General features: G+C 48.8%; 1 protein-coding gene across 8 annotated transcripts in view; it reads left to right on the top strand.

Moving 5' to 3' along the window:
* PTPRS (protein tyrosine phosphatase receptor type S) overlaps positions 1 to 16973 on the top strand; it is a 244058-nt gene extending 227085 nt beyond the window's left edge. For all 8 annotated transcript variants that reach the window (XM_050934412.1, XM_050934410.1, XM_050934411.1 and 5 more), the window contains 11 exons: positions 384 to 507; positions 4136 to 4311; positions 4927 to 5046; positions 5170 to 5324; positions 9521 to 9806; positions 10828 to 11006; positions 12075 to 12201; positions 12324 to 12449; positions 14697 to 14851; positions 15667 to 15802; positions 16877 to 16973. In XM_050934412.1, coding sequence (XP_050790369.1) covers positions 384 to 507; positions 4136 to 4311; positions 4927 to 5046; positions 5170 to 5324; positions 9521 to 9806; positions 10828 to 11006; positions 12075 to 12201; positions 12324 to 12449; positions 14697 to 14851; positions 15667 to 15802; positions 16877 to 16945 — 1653 coding nt within the window. In that variant the 3' untranslated portion in view covers positions 16946 to 16973. The remainder of the gene's footprint in view (positions 1 to 383; positions 508 to 4135; positions 4312 to 4926; positions 5047 to 5169; positions 5325 to 9520; positions 9807 to 10827; positions 11007 to 12074; positions 12202 to 12323; positions 12450 to 14696; positions 14852 to 15666; positions 15803 to 16876) is intronic.
* Positions 16974 to 17909: the final 936 nt, after the last annotated feature.

The following is a 17909-nucleotide window of genomic DNA, read 5'->3' as shown; positions in this document are numbered from 1 at the left end:
ATTTTTGGTAATACGGTGCCCATCAGAGAAAGCTAGAATAATAATTCTAAGCACAGTTGTACCACAGCGGTATGGAGAGGAAGTTTTTGCCTACCTGCTCCTTGACTTGATGCCTCTTTACGTGCAGCCTGAAATTGCACTGGGCTTGGGTTTGTTTGCATTGTAATGGAAAATATCCCAAGTGCGCCTGGGGCATGTTACAGAAAAGGAGAGGGGGGAACGTATCACCGTGACAATACTGAAAGCAGTGAGGGATGGAGAGCACCCCATTCTTTGGCTAGATCTGCAGAGCCTGGACTTGACCCGTAGCGGCAGGATGCACAGAGCTGACCACCACTGCTCCTCCTTTCTGACTACATTGTTTTCTTTCCTGATTCTTCCAGTCCATCGACCCTGGCCAGCAATTCACCTGGGAGCACTCGAACCTTGAAGTGAACAAGCCCAAAAACCGCTACGCTAATGTGATTGCCTACGACCATTCCCGCGTCATCCTGCTGCCCATTGAAGGTAACCATGGTGATCTCTACTGCTAGCCCGTGGCTTTTTCAGGGGAACGCAGGGCACTGTGGTCCACAGAGTCCCATGATACTGCTCTCAGTTTCCTCTCACCAGGTCTCTGGTAGAGCAGCAGGCAGAGTCCTGTCATGAGAATACGATCTGATCTTGGTCACAGTCCCTGCATCCTTAGTTTCAAAGGAGCGTTTATTTAGAAGCTGTGTTCCTTTTACTTGAAGGTTAGTCTGCCTTAGCTCTCAGCTAGATGTACTCCCGAGTAACGGGAAGAATCCAGACTATATACTGGTTGGAGGAAACCCATGACAGGCCTGAAGGGAGCCTCTGAGACCCTGCTGATGTTTTTGCCACGCTGGGTCTGCTCCTCATTGAATATTCAAGGCCAAACCAGAAACCTTTCCACTAAAATGCTCATTAGCAATAACACTTGGCTTCGTGTCCTACCGTCCCTTTTCTAAGCAGTTTCCTGAACTGACATGTCTTCTGACTACCTCAGGTGTCAGTCACTTGCAATAAACTGCACAGGTCCTGGCTCTCATCACAACCACCAGTTTGCAAACTGGGCTGAGAGCTGCTTTAGTGGAGAGAGAAGCTGTTCTTCTAACAGAGTCCCTGCAGTGGGGCTTCCTCGGATGGCTGCCACTGACGTGACATTCTGCTCCAAGCCTCTCACCCTTGCGTACTCCCCAGGAATGTGCCTTGCATGGTTGGCCTTCTTCAGTCAAGAATTGTCCATCTAGGCATCAAGGGCAGGACCTGGGACAAGTTCTGGTGTCCCCCCTAGCTGGTGTTAAAGGTTAGTTGAGAAATTCTAGGGATAAGGTGACTGGCTAGAATCAATCCCTTTCCAAAATAATTCCAGGGGAGTGGCATTTCCATTTCTGAGGAAAGCGTGATAATGGAGATCTGCCAAGAAACCAGCATCCATTTGGATTAGCCTTGGCTGTTGCTGAAGGAGAATTTCTAACATTTCTCATTACAAAGATGACTGTGTCTCAGCTTGTTTTCTGTCTGAAATTAATATTGCATGAGCCATTTAAATTGTAGAGCTAGGCTTTCAAAAGTCACATTGTCGTATTCACTGGAAGAGAGAGGGAAGAATTCCTGATATTTTCAGAACACCTGGAACAGTCTAATTCTGCCCAAAGCCCAGGGAGTGTCTGATGCCAGCACAGGTGCAGGCTCTATTTATGTTTAGCGTTCAAGCTGCTAAAAGATGCTGGCTTAACAGCCCTATGGTCTAGACCAACCTATTTATTACTGTGGGCCAGTATACGGACCCCCTCCTCCCCATCACCCTACAGGCCCCTCCACAGAGTGGGGCCAGGAGCAGACCCCAGGTGCGGGGCTGCAGGGCAGACCCTACCCTGATCCCACCACACAGCAGCCAAGAGCCTGGATCCCGCCTGGCAGCAGGGCAGGGCAGCTCTGAGCCCAGACCCTGCTGCAGGGGGATGGGACCCCACCAGGCAGGGCAGCAGGGCCGAAGACCCCACCACACCAGGCAATGGGGCAGCCCGCACCCCCAACTCCGTGGGCCCAGCAGATTGGGCCACGGATTGAGTACCACTGATGTAGTCCCTTCTGTCTCTCCAGAAGAGAGACAGCACCGGCAGTGATGGGGAAGCTTCTCTCCTGCTCAGTCAACATATCACAACCCTGGCACGATGGTTGTGGTGTCTTCATGGCCCCTTCGGTGCTTAGCACCTCTGCCAATTAAGTGGTGTTGGGTTGTGCAGTGGGGACACCCACATGCGAGGAATGGGCCTAGGTCCCAAGTTATCTTACACAGGCATTGAAAAGCCACCGGATGGTAACTGCTTCCAGTCATGTGCTTCCTCTAGTTAATCCAGACACTGCACACTCCCAGCAAGGCCGTCCAGTGAGCTGCTGGAGAATTTAACGCTCTGTGCTTGGGTGTTGCCTGTTGTTCTGCTTCTTCCACTCCACCCAGACAGCTCTGCGTTAGTCTGTGCGTAGAAATAAGCCTGCAGCTGCATGACGGTGGCTGGTGCCCAAAAGCACTGGGAGAGGAGGCATGTTTTGCTCCACCAGTTCCCAGGCAGCAGTTGTTTCTTCTTGTCTCGTGCACCCATTGTCCAGCCCTTTTCATGCCCTTAACTAAAGAGAGATGGTAACACAGAGGAGGAACTGGCAAGGCAGACAGCAGCAGATTTGCAACCCCACTTGAAGAATGATCTGCAGAGAGATTTACTGAAGCCAAATCCTTTCCTCTGTACTTCTGGCAGGTTCCCTCTCAGAAGCCTGTGGTTGGGTTTTTTTCAGTTCTTTAAATTCTGCTTTTTTCAAGTCTGCAGCATGTCAGCTGTGCCTGGTGAAGAAGGGAGGGGGTAATTTTCATTCAATGACTTCTCTGTAACAAGGCCTGTTACACAGCAAAACATCACTCGAGCTCCCAGCCACCATTTCAAATGACACAGCTGGCCCAAGGGGGCTGCGGAGATTAATGCCAGAAGCTCAGCCTTTGTTGATGCTCATGCTGTTGCTACACAGCTGCTCTTTCACTTGGAATTTTTAAATTTTGGAGGAGGGAGGCCAGGGTCCCTCCAGAAATTCACGTGCCTGGGGAAACAGCCTTTGATTGAAGTTACCCACTGCCTTTGAAGACTGGCAGGCAATTCTGAATGGGTTTAACATCGCACATAAACCAGGCTAACCCTGTTGGCAGCAGTGGCAAAGAGGACAGGAAACCCATTTGCACCCCCTTCCCTCCCAAAACTTGAGTTAAATGTTTCTCTATTGAGTTAATCTTAAGAAAACAAAAATCTGCCGATACTGCCAGCAGCTGTGTGTAAGGAGTTACGGGACAAATCCCCACACAGCAATAGTCCTCTTCGCCAATCATAAGTGGCTTTCTAACTCTGACCCATAAGACAGATACCTCAGAGGGTCTATTTTAAGTGGGGTGCGGCTCTCTTCCAGCCGTGCATCCTGCTTTTCACCACCCACCTAAAAACGCTTTGCCAAAGACTCAGGCAGGCAGCTGTCACGCGACATGCTTCAATCGGTGCGAGTCGCTGTCTGTAATTTCCAAGCCGCCTACTTCCCCTGCAGACCCCAGCCCTGTTTTCCATGCCTTGTCCAGTCACAGTGCAGATGGGCTCATCCACAGACGATCCAGGGAGTCCTGACACACTGCTTCAGAAACTCATGGCGAAGAGGCGTGTCTGCGGCATCAGTCCAACCCAGGGTGTGACTCTCCTGTGAACTGTGCAGCGCATGTCATGAACCAGATCCATATTTGGCCCCAGAAGATTGTAAGCCCTTAGTGTAGGGACTACCTTTTTGTTCTGTATTTGTGCAGCCCCTAGCACCATGAGCCTCTGGTCCGTGACCTCAGCTCCTAGGTGCAAGTGCAGAATAAATAAGATATGCCAGGCTTGGTATTCGATATCCTGTCTCCTCCAAAAGTAGCTGTCTAGTGGAGATGTCCTTGGCCAGATCCTCAGCTGAGGTAACTTGGTTGCTGATTTACTCGAGCTGGGGAACTCACCTGCTTTCTCTGATGAGGAATTCAAGCTGCTGGAAAGCTCTTCCCCCCCGCTCCCCCCACCTTCCAGTAAGGCCGAATCAACTGACTCTCTCTGCCACTTTAATGCAGGGATTGTGGGGAGTGACTACATTAACGCTAACTACATCGATGGCTACCGGAAGCAGAACGCCTACATTGCCACACAGGGCCCTCTGCCGGAGACTTTTGGCGACTTCTGGCGGATGGTGTGGGAGCAGCGCTCAGCTACGGTTGTGATGATGACAAAGCTTGAGGAGAAATCACGGGTGAGACACTTCAGCGAGATGGCTGGCTAGTCATGCTCCAGGGAGATGCTGTGGAGGGGGAGAGGTGGAGACCCCAAGAGAGGTGCATGTGGAGAGTTGGGGCACAGCAGTCTCTCTGATCTGCAGCCCTCATCTGCTCCTTTGGGAGATTGCTACCTGCCTTGCTGGCCCCCTGCAAGCACTGATTTGTTGTGAAAATACTGTCCACCTGCGAAGTCTTAGATCCCTTCACTGCTCTAAGGGGAGAGGGAACATGCTCTGAGCCTGGCCCCATGTTAGCTCAGGTGGCAAGGTTAGAATCCTGTTATCGCATGTAATATTCTTCTGAGTGCTCTGCCATTCAGAATCATTTCAATCGATCAGGCATCAGACCAGCAATGTGCCTCAGCACTCCAGCTCTGAGAGTAGAAGCAGCATTTGATCACGTAGGACATGTAGCTGAATCTGTGGGGTCTCACCCTATTCTGATGCTTCAGCAAGCAATGCTTCTTGCTGTTTCGCTCTCCCTTGCCAGGGGCACATCTTTACTTTCCGTGCCACGAGGGAGCGTCCCGTGCCGTGTACTGTGCTCTTTGGACTACGTTCCCGAAATCATTGTCGACTTTTGTTTTCTAGATCAAGTGTGACCAATACTGGCCAGGCCGGGGCACGGAGACCTATGGGATGATCCAAGTGACCTTACTAGACACTATTGAGTTGGCCACGTTCTGCGTTCGGACGTTTTCCCTTCACAAGGTGATGTTTCTCTCTGGTGCCACGTCTCTCTATTGTCCCATTCCTACGTTCTGTAACTTGCTGTATGCAGCTCATGGCCCTTGCTTAGCTCACGTGATTCTTGGTTCCTCTGCCACTCTGCAGAATGGCTCCAGTGAGAAGAGAGAGGTACGCCAATTCCAGTTCACAGCATGGCCCGACCATGGCGTCCCTGAGTACCCTACCCCGTTCCTGGCTTTCCTGAGAAGGGTCAAAACGTGCAACCCTCCTGACGCTGGCCCAATCGTAGTGCACTGCAGGTACTGACCCGCTTATTACCAGAACCACAGCCTCCCACTACACGGAGCCCCAGCTGGAGGAGGGAAGCACATTGCCAAGCGAATCCCCTTTTCAGTGGGGCATGCAAACACGTTCCCAATGCAGCTCCCAGCATACAGGAGCTGTCTCATCTCAGTCTCCCGTGCAGCATCTGAGGAGGATTCTCCCATTTGGTTTCTATTCAGAGCAGCATTTCCTGAACTGATTGGGGTTGGAGTTAGAATGGTTTAGTTGGCATCTTTGATGAGGCCTCATTGCCAGAGTGCTATCCAGTAACGTTTGGCCTTTGAGGAGCGTGCAGGCTCGTTTCTGTCACGGTGGGCATGGCTGAAAGATGAAATGGGGAAGCAGCATCACCATGTGGAGGGCGAGAGGCAGAGTGGGCTGGGCTGTCCAAGGGAGAGAGCGAACAGCGTCTTGAAAGAGCTTTGAGAGCCGCAGTCATTCTGAGAGCAGAGTGGTGAAGGTCCCCCAGGGCAGGTAGCATTCCCTAATTCAATTTACCATCCAATGAGGAACATTTGCAGACTCAGCTCAGACAAATCCCCCTCCTGCCTCAGGAGAAATCTGGAGGGGCCTGCAGGTCACTCAGTGCTGGGGAAAGTAACATCTGAATTTTACAGGCAGTCGGGGACTCTAATCCTCCCTCTCCTGGAGGATACAGTTTAAACAGTCTTTGTAAGAGGGCAATTTATCACTAACCCTGCAGATGGCTATTATCATGTGCTTCTCAAAAATGAATAAAAAAGGACCATCAGTAGGCGATTTACTGTGACCAGATCCCTCATCGGCTGCTCCATTCTTGCCAAAGCTCCAGCAACCTGCTTGGTTTAGGTGTTATGAAGTCTAATTAATGGAAATCCAGGAGTTTTTTTTTATGAAAAGAGGGGACTGCCTTTGAATAGGAGAAGGAAACTCTTTATTTCTAGCTGTGAGTGTTTAGACCTGCAGGGCCCTGCTGATTCATAAATGCCTTCACATGCAAGTCTGATGTTACCCAAATGTTTTTGTGCGTTGAGGTAAAAGGTGACGCATGTTATTCATTATAGCATCAGTAGTTTCCCAGCTGCCTAAAGGTCTGAGTGATTATACGTGCTTCTGAAGCCCTTAGATTATACCAGCCCTTTGTTCAGACCTGGAACCCCCCTACCTAGAATTATCATAATTGTGTCTGACAGGAGATCTCCTGTCATGGTGATGTTGCAAATGAAGAGGTGTAAGAAAGGGGGCTGATCAGTATCGAGGAATGACACACACATTAGCAGACACGACTTTTCGTCTTGTGCCTTCAAGTGACATAGAATAACTTTCTGAAGTTCTTAGTAAATTGGGCTCAGACTTGGAGCAAATTTCTTCAGAGTGGGAACTCTCAGGGGCAGGAACTGTGTTGTTTTGTGGACTGGATTGAGCTGAACTTGCTGCTGGGGCTAATAGAGAGGTGACGTGACCACTCTGTTTTTCAGCTCTTAGCTGTGGCCACCTCTTTCTCTAATAGATTGACGGACTGTTAGCACACACCTGTAGCTCAAGAAACACCTTTCTGGGTTTCAAGACTCTATATTTTAATGGAATTTCCCCACCTATTTGATGGGTTTAACTCTTGTGTTCTCTTCCTTCCTAACCTTTTCCTTCATGTTTCAGATCCGGTGCCTACAAAAACTAGTGTGTATGTTGCATGGACACACCCTGCACTGTTATAGGGCTTTTCACTGGATAATCCCAAATCTCTTTATAAAGAGTACAGGCTGCATCTTCAGCAGCTGTAAATTGGTGTCGCTTCGTTGATTTCAGCAGAGCTACATCGATTTATAGCAGCTCAGGATCTGGCCCTAAAACACCCTGGTGATGCAGGGAGGGAGTGCAAAAAAGAGGGAAAGTGACTGACATATTTGGGGTCGGGAAGGAAATTTCCTCCAGGGCAGATTGGCAGAGGCCCTGGAGGTTTTTCGCCTTCCTCTGCAGCGTAGGGAACGGGTCACTTGCTGGAGGATTCTCTGCAGCTTGAGGTCTTCAAACCACAATTTGAGGACTTCAATAACTCAGACGTAGGTTAGGGGTTTGTTACAGGAGTGGGTGGATGAGAGTCTGTGGCCTGCATTGTGCAGGAGGTCAGACTAGATGATCATAATGGTCCCTTCTGACCTTAAGTCTATGAATCTATGAGTATCAAGGGTCTCTCCCCTGCCAGTGCCCAACATTTTTCTAGTGCTTTCTCCTATCTAGTTTTAAGTGACTGAAGCAATAGGCCTTCCACCACTTACTGTGGAAGGCTGTTTCACTCCGTGATAGACTTAACATCTGAAAGCTTTTCCTGAGATTTTACCTAGATCCTTTTTTTAATTCATCCTGTTACTTCTAGCTCTAGCCGTTTGTTCCCCTTCAAATAATTCTCTCCTCTACGTATCCTCACCATTCAGATATTTATGACTAGCATCATGCTCCCTTCAGAGCCCACAGCTTCCACCCAACCCAACTGCAAATCCCAATCCTTCCTGCCAGCCCCTTTCTCATTTAGCTTGCTTAACTCTGAATTCTTTGCGATTGTGAGGCCTAGAATTAAACGTCACGTTACAGGTGTGTTTTTGCGGGGGGTCACTGTTCCCCAGCTGCTCACTGATGGGACGTCTGTGTGTTTGTAGCCCTGTATCTTACGGGGGGTTCTGGCTGCTACGTCACAACTGGAAATTGGTGTCGAGTTTGCCATCCGCTCTCACCCCTAGGTCACTCTTGGCATTCCTGCTTTCCAGTATCTCCCAGTGTAGAAGCTGGGGCTGGGATTATTTCCACCTAACTCAATTAACTTGTGTTTTTGCCAAGTCGAGCCTCATTTGGTTGCTTTTCTGCCCATAGTTCTAACCTGTCCACAGGTAGGTCCTTTGTGTATTTCTGTCCTCACTGGTGTTTGCAACGCCTTCTGAGTCAGTCTCATCTGGGAATTTATCAGCAATGCTGTTTGCCCTGCCCCTCTGATCATTAACAAAGATGATACTGAGGGCTTCTCTACACTGGCCATTTACAGCGCTGCAACTTCCTCGCTCAGGGGGTGTGAAAAAACACCCCCGAGTGCAGCAAGTTTCAGTGCTGTAAAGCACCCGTGTAAACAGTGCCCCAGCACTGGGAGCCGCACTTCTTGTGGAGGAGGTTTTCTGAGAGCCCTGGGAAAGCTCTCTCCCAGTGCTCTGCCATGACTACACAAGCCCCGTTAAAGCGCTGCCAGTGTAGACTTGCCCTAAAGAAGATCTAACTTCACACCCAGTTTCTGGAGCACCCCACTAGGCACCTCCCTGCAACTCGATACACTGCGATTTACCATTCCTTGGTGTTCGCAGTCCTTGCAGCCCTGGGAATGTTTGCCTCCAAGCCAATCTGAATCAATTCGGAGTACGGTTTTTTGAGCCTTTGTCTCAGGCTTTACTAAAATCAGGATATTACATGTCCAGTGCTTCTATTTATCCATTAATTTGGTAACTGTCAACAAATCATGCCAGGCAAACTTGATTACTTTTTATTCATAGAGCCATACTGCTTATGGCTCACAATTCCATTATCCTAGATGGCTACAAATCATTTCCTCTCAATACCTGAGCAGTTAATGTACCAGAGTTGCAGTTATACTTAGCAGATAAGTGCCAGGATGACTCGTACCCTTGTTTTGGAAACCAGTGACACCTTTTACTTTTTACACCCCCAAATTGTTGGATGCTGCATGCTCAGTTGCTATGGCATTGGGTGATAGGACAAAACCCTGAGATTAAAAACACTAAATGCTCCATGTGTGGCTAAATCCTCTAACCAGCTTTTAAAACTGACCATACAACTCCCATTCATGTCAATGGGAGTTGGGTTATGTCATTCAGCAAGTTCCCTTAACACAACAGAATGCACGAAATATCTAGCCCTGCTGATTTACATTCTAGTCTCCCAGTAATTCAGCCACCCTATATTCTTTGCCTGTATCTATATTTACAAGGTCGCTATTGCTTTCTACTTCTCTTTCACGCTCGTCACATACTGCATTCGTTGTCTACCTCTCACATACACATCTGCTCACCCTTCCATGCTCCCGATGGCGCGCGCTCCCCCTAAGGAGCTGTCCCTTCCCGTCTGGTCCACCATCAAGGTACATTTCTCAACGGGGTTTGGATTATGTTGCTTACCTTTCCACCTCTCCTTCCAGCGCGGGAGTTGGACGGACAGGCTGTTTCATCGTGATTGATGCCATGCTGGAGAGAATAAAGCATGAGAAGACAGTGGACATTTATGGGCACGTCACCCTCATGAGGTCACAGCGGAACTACATGGTCCAGACAGAAGACCAGTACAGCTTTATACACGACGCCTTGCTGGAGGCTGTCGCTTGCGGTAACACAGAGGTCCCAGCCAGGAATCTCTACACTTACATCCAGAAACTGGCGCAGATAGAGGTGGGGGAGCACGTGACAGGCATGGAGCTGGAGTTCAAGGTAATGGCAGAACACTCAGCTCTAGGGGGAGGAGAAAATGTGCTGGTGGGATTCCATTTGAACTGGACCGTCCAGGAGACAGCCAGGCAGTGCCATGGGCCCAGTCAGTGCGGGATCAGTGTTCGCATCGTGCTGATCCACATGGTTCTGCTGCATTCAGTGCGATGGGGATGTTTTTGAGAACCACACTGTAGTCACTTCCCTGAGGCAATCTGCAGTGTAGACTATTGCCGAGCATTATAACACAGCTCTAACATGGGGATTCCAGGGAGGGCAGAGCCCAGACAGCAGACTGCAGTGCACCTGAAGTTGCTCTTTTAAGCAGGATGATAATGGGGACTTAAACCAAAAACCCTGGCACCTAAGGAATTTAATCGTAATAACCTTCTCCTATTGGAGAGTAAAGGAGGGTGGAGAGGGAAGGTCTGTGCTTCTGACAGGAGCTTTCTGCAGCTTAGACTCCAAGGGATGACAGACAACTGGCCCTTTCAACGGGGAAAGGAATGTTTTTGTGTTTCTACATTAAAGTAGTAATTACATTTCTGACTCCAGGGCTACTGCAGTGGGTCCCAGGGGAAAGACCAGCTGCTGCTGCAAGACTTTAGTCCAGCTCTCTGAAATCCAGGTTGACTTTCTTCCCCTTCTCACGTTTGATTTTAATACTGTATTTCCAACGTGAAGAGCACTGTCAACAAATCACAACAAGGCTTTGCACTGGGGAAGGCCCTGACATCTCCGGCACTTTGCTTCTGGAGTTGTCCCCCAGTAAATAAATGAAAGCCAGAACCACGCAGGGGAACTTGGAGGGGGAAGAAATTCACCTGCCTTGGTGCTGGCTCAGTGGGTTCGCATGAAGATGCTGCTGAACCATTTGTCTAAGATCAGACCCAGACCAATGGAAACTTTCGTCCTGCCCACCTAAATAAGCCAGTTTTTCCCAGGCATCTGAGCAATTCTCACCCTTTTCTGGGAGCTGAAAAAACACCTGTTAGAACAAGTGTGTGTGTTTTTTTTCCTTCAGCGACTTGCCAACTCCAAAGCCCACACTTCCAGGTTCATAAGCGCCAACCTCCCATGCAACAAATTCAAGAATCGCCTTGTCAACATCATGCCATACGAGACCACCAGGGTCTGTCTTCAGCCCATCAGGGGAGTGGAGGGCTCAGATTATATCAATGCCAGTTTTATCGATGGATACAGGTAAATGACAACACGTTGCGGCCTGCTGTTTTAACAGGGAGTAATTCAAGCTGATTTCCCTTTTTGCAAGGTGCTCAGAGAAATACAGTTTAAAGAGGTAGTGACAGAAAAAGGGAAGGAAGGCTGAATGAATTGATTTTCCAGCCCGGGTCAGAACATCATTGATCTGTTCTAATCCACACCTGGTGCTTGAAAGGAACTTGAATCCCATCCACCCACACTCTGCCACTTGTGCAATTCTGAACGTTTTATGGGACAGACTCCCTCCTGACACTGTTTGTGATCAGATCGCAGCTTGAAATATGGGGTTTTCCCCAGAGTATAACCTCAGCTGTTAATGGTCATAACATTCTCTCTCCCTTTTTGAAAAAAACCATCCAGCTGCCGTGTTAGACTCTGAGTATCTTGGCTGGATGGAATTCACTATGGGGAATGTTTATGGAACAGATCGTTCCTATCTCAGCCTTTCTTTAGCTGTTGGGAAACAATCCCTTATTTTGCTGTTTGGAGCCAGCAAGCAAAGCTGTAGGATCATCCAAGCAGCAGTGTTCTAAGACCTTCTGCCTGTGCAGGCCTGCCAGAGGCTCAATGCGGAGGGACGGCACTGAGCAGCACCAGATGTAGCAAGGGCTCTCCCTCCTTCGTGCCTCTGGGTGCACAGAGTAGGCAATACGCTGCCTGTGGTCCCCGAAATGCACTGCATGTGGCCACTGACCCTCCCCTGTTTTGCTCAGATAGGCTAAGCAGCAGATTGCCCTCTAGGTCATGCGCAAACGTGCGTGGGAGGGTGGCAAGTGTCATGCTGCAACCTCCTCCTGCATGACTAGTCAGGATTTAGCCCATAGTCTAATTTGGGAAAACCCAGCACAAGGCCTTTGAGTCACGGACCCCTAGCCCAAGCCTAGGAGATCTCCAAAGAGCTGTATTCCCATCTAGCTTATAAGGCCTTCCAAATGTCTGGTGCTGTGTGTCAGCTTTCATGCTGTCCCCCTAGTTGCTAAGCTCATCACCCCAGACCCACTGCTAATAACTTGTCATCTTGTGTGTGGGGTTTGTGCTTTCTTTCAGACAACAGAAAGCCTACATTGCCACTCAAGGGCCGCTGGCAGAGACCACTGAGGATTTCTGGCGGATGCTCTGGGAGAACAACTCCACCATTGTGGTGATGTTGACCAAGCTGCGAGAGATGGGTCGGGTAAGCACGGACCCATGGGAAGGGTGGTTGAGGGGTGGGAGGGCAACACAGTGAAAAGCCCTCCAGCAGCGTAAGGGGTTAACTGTGTTGTTCTAACCTGGTGTCTTTTCTCCCCTCGGCAGGAAAAGTGCCATCAGTATTGGCCCGCTGAGCGGTCAGCACGGTACCAGTACTTTGTGGTGGATCCCATGGCTGAATACAACATGCCTCAGTATATCCTTCGAGAATTCAAGGTTACTGATGCCAGGGTGAGTGCTCCGTCTTCTCTCTTTTCTGGGCCTGGAAGTGTGAATTTTACGTTCATGCCTCAACCGTACAGTTCTCATTACAAGAGACTATCCAGAGAATAGTCCCAGCTCAGAATTTTATGTGGCAGAAATGGAGATTGGAAAACAGGCCCTTGGGGTTCCTTTCCCCTGTTGCGGGGTGGGGAGCAGAACTGTTAAATGAACCGAGATTTTCAGAAGCTGTTGAAATTGGCTGTCTTTCTCTAGCTCCTGTCTTCTCAGGCTCAACATTGGTCCTATTATGCAGCTGTTTACAAAGCTTCTCCTAAACCCCTGACTCCACCACCACGTTCCAACTAGTGGTATTTCCTTCAAGCTGTTAGCTCACACTGGGTAATTTCTCTGAATTCTTTTCCAAAGATTTTTATATTCTAGGGAGATTTTGGAGCAACAACTTCGGCAGTGCCCATTTGGATGCTTCGGCAGATTTGTACAGAAGTTGCTGAGGTCAGGGAGATGTTTTGACAAAATGCACAGAGCACATGTTGCTGTCTTTGGTCTGTCTGAGGCATGTGGGGAATGATCAGGAACTAGACTCTTCTGGACAGGCGCATGGAAGGTGGCTTCATCCCCAAGTACTGCAGTCCCCACCCATTTGGTTTCATTAATCACAAGTGAATGAAGAGGTTGGCTGACCTTGCTAATAGCGAAAGCTGTACTCTCTGTTGTGTCTTTCATACACACTGAACGCCAACAGGCTTTTATAGAGGCAACACCCTCAGCATCCCACAGGACAGGCATTAAGATGAGATGCTTTTAGTTAAGATTTGCAGAGAGCTGGGGAGTTGCTGAAGGCAGAGTGTGGTACATGGCTGCATGAAGGGACAGAGAGGCTGTGATGGGCTTTAAAGAGAAGGGAGGGGAATTTTCAGCCAGGTCTTGAAATGAATGGGGGACCCACGGGAGGTGTCCTACGGTAGAACAATGGGGGTGTGCTGCTTTGCTCAGCTACTGGAAGCCCCTGGGTATGTGGAACTAGCTTTACAATTGCAGTTCTACACTAGCACATGCCCTTTTAGCTCCTGGCACATACAGGAACTGAGCCTCCGTCCTTCCCATGCAGGAGAGACTACTACAGTCTTAAGGTAGCTTCTTTCCCGCTCTGCCTTCTAGAGCTGGTTGAAACTTGGCATTTTCGTTCCATGGAAATTTCTGAAATTTCCTTTCAGTCTGAACTGCTACAAAAACGCACATTTTCACATTCCTCACTAAACCCACTCTTTTTTTTTTAATTTTTATTTTTTTTAATGGTCAGGATCAGATCATTTTGAGCCCTTCATAACATTTTAATATAAAAGTCTAAACAAAGTCCACCTCGATCCTTCGTCAGCACTTGACAAAAAGGGACATCTTCCCACAGAACATTTCAGTTTAGTCAAATCAGCATTTCCTGGTGGAAAACCCTTCCACTGGAAAAACTTTGACTGGCTCGGCGGCTTTCCTTTTAAAATGTGATTTTAATTCCCTGGGATGAAACAGAGTGAAACCAGAAACCTCCTTCTCCTTCAAAGGCTCCCTGCCTGCCCTGGCCCCCAGCAGTGGCTCCTGGGGTGGGGCAGGCAGCTCCGCCACACACTGTCTTCACCTGTGGGTACCATCCCCAAAGCTCCCATTGGCTGCGGCTCCCTGTTCCCAGCCATTGAGAGCTATGGAGGGCAGTGCCTCAAGGCAAGGGCCATGCATGGAGCCCTCTGCCCCCCCTCCAGGAGCCCACCCGGGCAGTTATGGGAGCCTGCCTTAGCCCTGCTGCGCCACTGGGCTGGCAATCCCACAGGCTGGACTGAAAGCCCTGACTGGCCGGCTCCAGCCAGCACTTTGCCCTCCCCTGCTCTAGCCTGTAATTCTGACACCATGGCACTTACTTGCCCAAATTGGAGGTGCGATAGCCTCTTCTGGAAGGGTCTGCAGCAGAAGACTGTGTGTGGTCAGCCCCTAGAATGGTCGATGCTTTCTGGGCACTGGTGCAGCGCGCAGGTAGACTCCAGGGGCATGAAGCAGTAGTGACACTACTCCAGGGACTTCATTCACAGGTGAGTACATTTGGTCTATAGCTGTGGCGATATCTGACCCCCGTGCAGTGTGCTTCAGCGTTCCATCTCCTCCTTTGCTAACGGGGCAGCCGGGAGCTTTGGCATTGGTATTTTTAATGGCACGAATAAAGCCCATGTTTTAACTGCAACTTTTGTTTTTTCTGCTGCTCTTCCCCAGGATGGTCAGTCCCGAACCGTTCGTCAGTTCCAGTTCACTGACTGGCCCGAACAAGGTGTGCCAAAATCAGGAGAGGGTTTTATCGATTTCATTGGACAGGTGCATAAGACAAAGGAACAGTTCGGTCAGGATGGGCCATTTCTGTCCACTTGCAGGTAGGCAAACGAGCAGCCATCTTTGCCTCCGTGCAAATTCCTTAACAGAGTGGGTGACCTGGTATTTTGTAATTTCTGTAAGCCCAGCTCCTTGGACACACCAGGGGTGCCGTGCATTCCTTCATTCCCCTCCACAAGGTCCTTGTGGGTCACGCTCTCCTCCTCCACCCCATCCCCAGCTCTGGTCTCCCAGCCAAAACAGAATTAATGTTATTGTGTTACGTACAAACAGAGAAATGCCGTCACGTTGCGTGGAGGGCCTCATTTTGCTCACCCAACACAGCAAATTGCTGTGTAGGTTTTGTTTTGTTTTAATTCAGATAAGCCAGATGCTACGCTGGAGCAAGAACTATTCTTGCATCCTGACTGGCTGAAGCAGGTAATAGAGGGCATTACCTCATCAAATCTGTGTGAACTTCTTTCATTAAATCAGATAATGTTGCTTCCCAATTGTGGAGGAGGTTTTCTCAAGTTATTTTCTAATTGCAATAAAAATAATTTCCAAATTGAATATTTATCTACTGCTGGAGCTTTTGACATTTGTGGATCAGTGACTCTGGTGGTTTTAGTACATCGATTGCTGGTAGAGGACGTTGGCCAGGAAATCTGACACCGGACAGGAAAGGACTGATAGGCAGGGGCCTTCTGCCTCTATTGTTATGGTCATTGGACAGGGGTGCCAATTTATTGCTTTAAGAAATATTAGAACATAAATAAAACCTTCAGCCTTTACAACTGCTACACTTCCTGCTGCTTCCTTACTAAAATACACACAGGAGTATAACACAGTGTTTGTTGTTCTCTCTTGTCTGTAGCGCTGGAGTGGGCAGAACTGGGGTGTTTATCACCCTGAGTATCGTCCTGGAGAGAATGCGTTATGAGGGTGTTGTAGATATTTTCCAGACAGTTAAGATGCTGCGAACACAACGACCAGCTATGGTGCAGACAGAGGTAAAGAACATTGTAGCAATTACCTAGCACACGTGGGTGTTTGTGAATGGAACAGCGAGCAGGAACACACTGAATTCTCTTTTTCCTCTGGTGCTATTAACCTCTCTCATATACCTGGAGGATGAATGAGCTTTTTGCCTTTCTAACCACCGTGCTAATAGGAAAACTTTAAACTCCATAAACTCCTTTTGAATAAGGGCTGTGATCCTCAAAGCTATTGAGGCTCCTAATATCCATTTATTTCAATTGAAGTTAGGAGCCTAAATGCCTTTGAGCATCAGGGCCTAGGCTGCATTGCTGAACGACTGTGTCGTGTAGCAGAAGTATTCCGTATAGTGGCAAATGCACATTGGTACAGGCTCTCTTCAAGGGCCGCGGTTGTCAGACTCCCAGCCCCATGCTCTGTCCATTACCACGGTGACTCTCAACCCTTCCAGCCAACTGTCCCCCTTTCAGGAATCGGATCTGTCTTGCGTATCCCAAGTTTCACCTCACTTAAGCAATTTTTCAGTTAAGTGTGCTGTGACACTTTTGTATTTTTATTTTCACCATATAATTGTAAAATAAATCAAGTGGAATATGAATATTGTACTTACATTTCAGTGTACAGCACATAGAGCAGTATAAACAAGTTAGAGTCTGTATGAAATCTTAGTTTATACTGACTTCGCTAGTGCGTTTTATGTAGCCTGTTGTGAAACTAAGCAAATCTCTAGCTGAGTTGATGTACCCCCCTAGCTGAGAACCACTGCACTAGCAGATTGACCTCACCCTGCCTGTGGGGAGCAGGGACCCGCCTGGCTGTCAGTTAACCATGGATGTAGGTGCTTTATGAAAGGCAGGCATGGTTGTCCCAGTTTACGCAGGCATTTATCATCCTGTGGAGCTCCATCCGAGTGTTTGCTCGCTCTGGGGCTGTCCCGAGAACATTTCTGTGTTCTTGCAGGGGCTGTTCTGGTCTCCACTCAACAGCAGAAAAGCTGAGGTGGCGAGCGACGAAGGTGTGCGTTAGAATGTCTGGGTAGGTGTTCCACAGCCACTAACACGCTGATTGTCTCTCTTGGCCTCGCCTAGGATGAGTATCAGTTCTGCTACCAGGCAGCTCTGGAGTATCTGGGAAGTTTCGATCACTATGCAACCTAACAAGCCATCCGCCTTGCAGACTCCGCCCACCACTTCAGCCCTGGAAGGCCTCTCCTGGCCCGGGAGGAGTGCTCGGACTTATAAACCCGACTCAGAAGAAGTCCCTTTTCATTTGGACCATGCAGTGGGGAGCGGGGGAAGGATTTGAAAGGAACGCCCCTTCAGGAACTCCCATGTTGTAACCCGGAAAGTGACGAGGCAGCTCGGCAGGGCGCTGAGGGATGATTTTAAGTGGTGAACTGCTCTGGTTACCTCGCGTGGTGTTTGCTGTGGAGGGCGTACGGACATCCTCAAACTGATCCAAAAGTTAAACGCGCCCTGTGTGAAACGTTACTGCTGAAAGGAGAGAAGAGGGCTGGAGAAGAGCAGGAAAACCAGCTTTGGTTACATCATCAGAGTTCAAGTTTATTTACTAATCTAGTTGCCAGTCCTTTAAAGGAAGTCACTTGCAGAGTTGAAGGTGCTGTGTAAAAAAGAATATATATATATATAATTAAAAAAAATCTCAATACTTAGGCAAAATTAAGGTCAGGAATACTTCTAGCTGGAGTCTTAATAAACCTCAGTCTCATCATCAGGCTGAGTCGGGGCTTATCAGCCCCTTGCCAACACCATTCCCTCAATACCTCTGCCCCCCAAGAGGTTTTACAGCTCATCTTTTGAATACTTGGAACATTCCTCCTAATCCCCACGTTTATTTTTTTTAGGCTATTTAAAGGAAAAAAGTGGCTGTGCCCTAGGGGTCCCCTACCTGGGGCACAGACCTGCTTGGGCAGAGCTGAGGGTGTGGTCAGGTAGAGACGGGCTCTTCCCTGACTGGGTACAATGACTGTTGGTTCTCTTCTCCCCTGTTCAGCTCATCCAGACACACACACAGGCGCTGCTTTGAATGAGACGTGTTTGAGCTGTACAGAAGTAGAACTTCTTTCCATATTAAACCACCCCCTTATGCACACAGCTGCTT

This window comes from Gopherus flavomarginatus, chromosome 24, assembly GCF_025201925.1.
Source record: "Gopherus flavomarginatus isolate rGopFla2 chromosome 24, rGopFla2.mat.asm, whole genome shotgun sequence".
In the NCBI taxonomy this organism is placed as follows: domain Eukaryota; kingdom Metazoa; phylum Chordata; order Testudines; family Testudinidae; genus Gopherus; species Gopherus flavomarginatus.
Note: the sequence above shows the minus strand (reverse complement) of the source record. Positions and strands in the feature narration are given on the sequence as shown.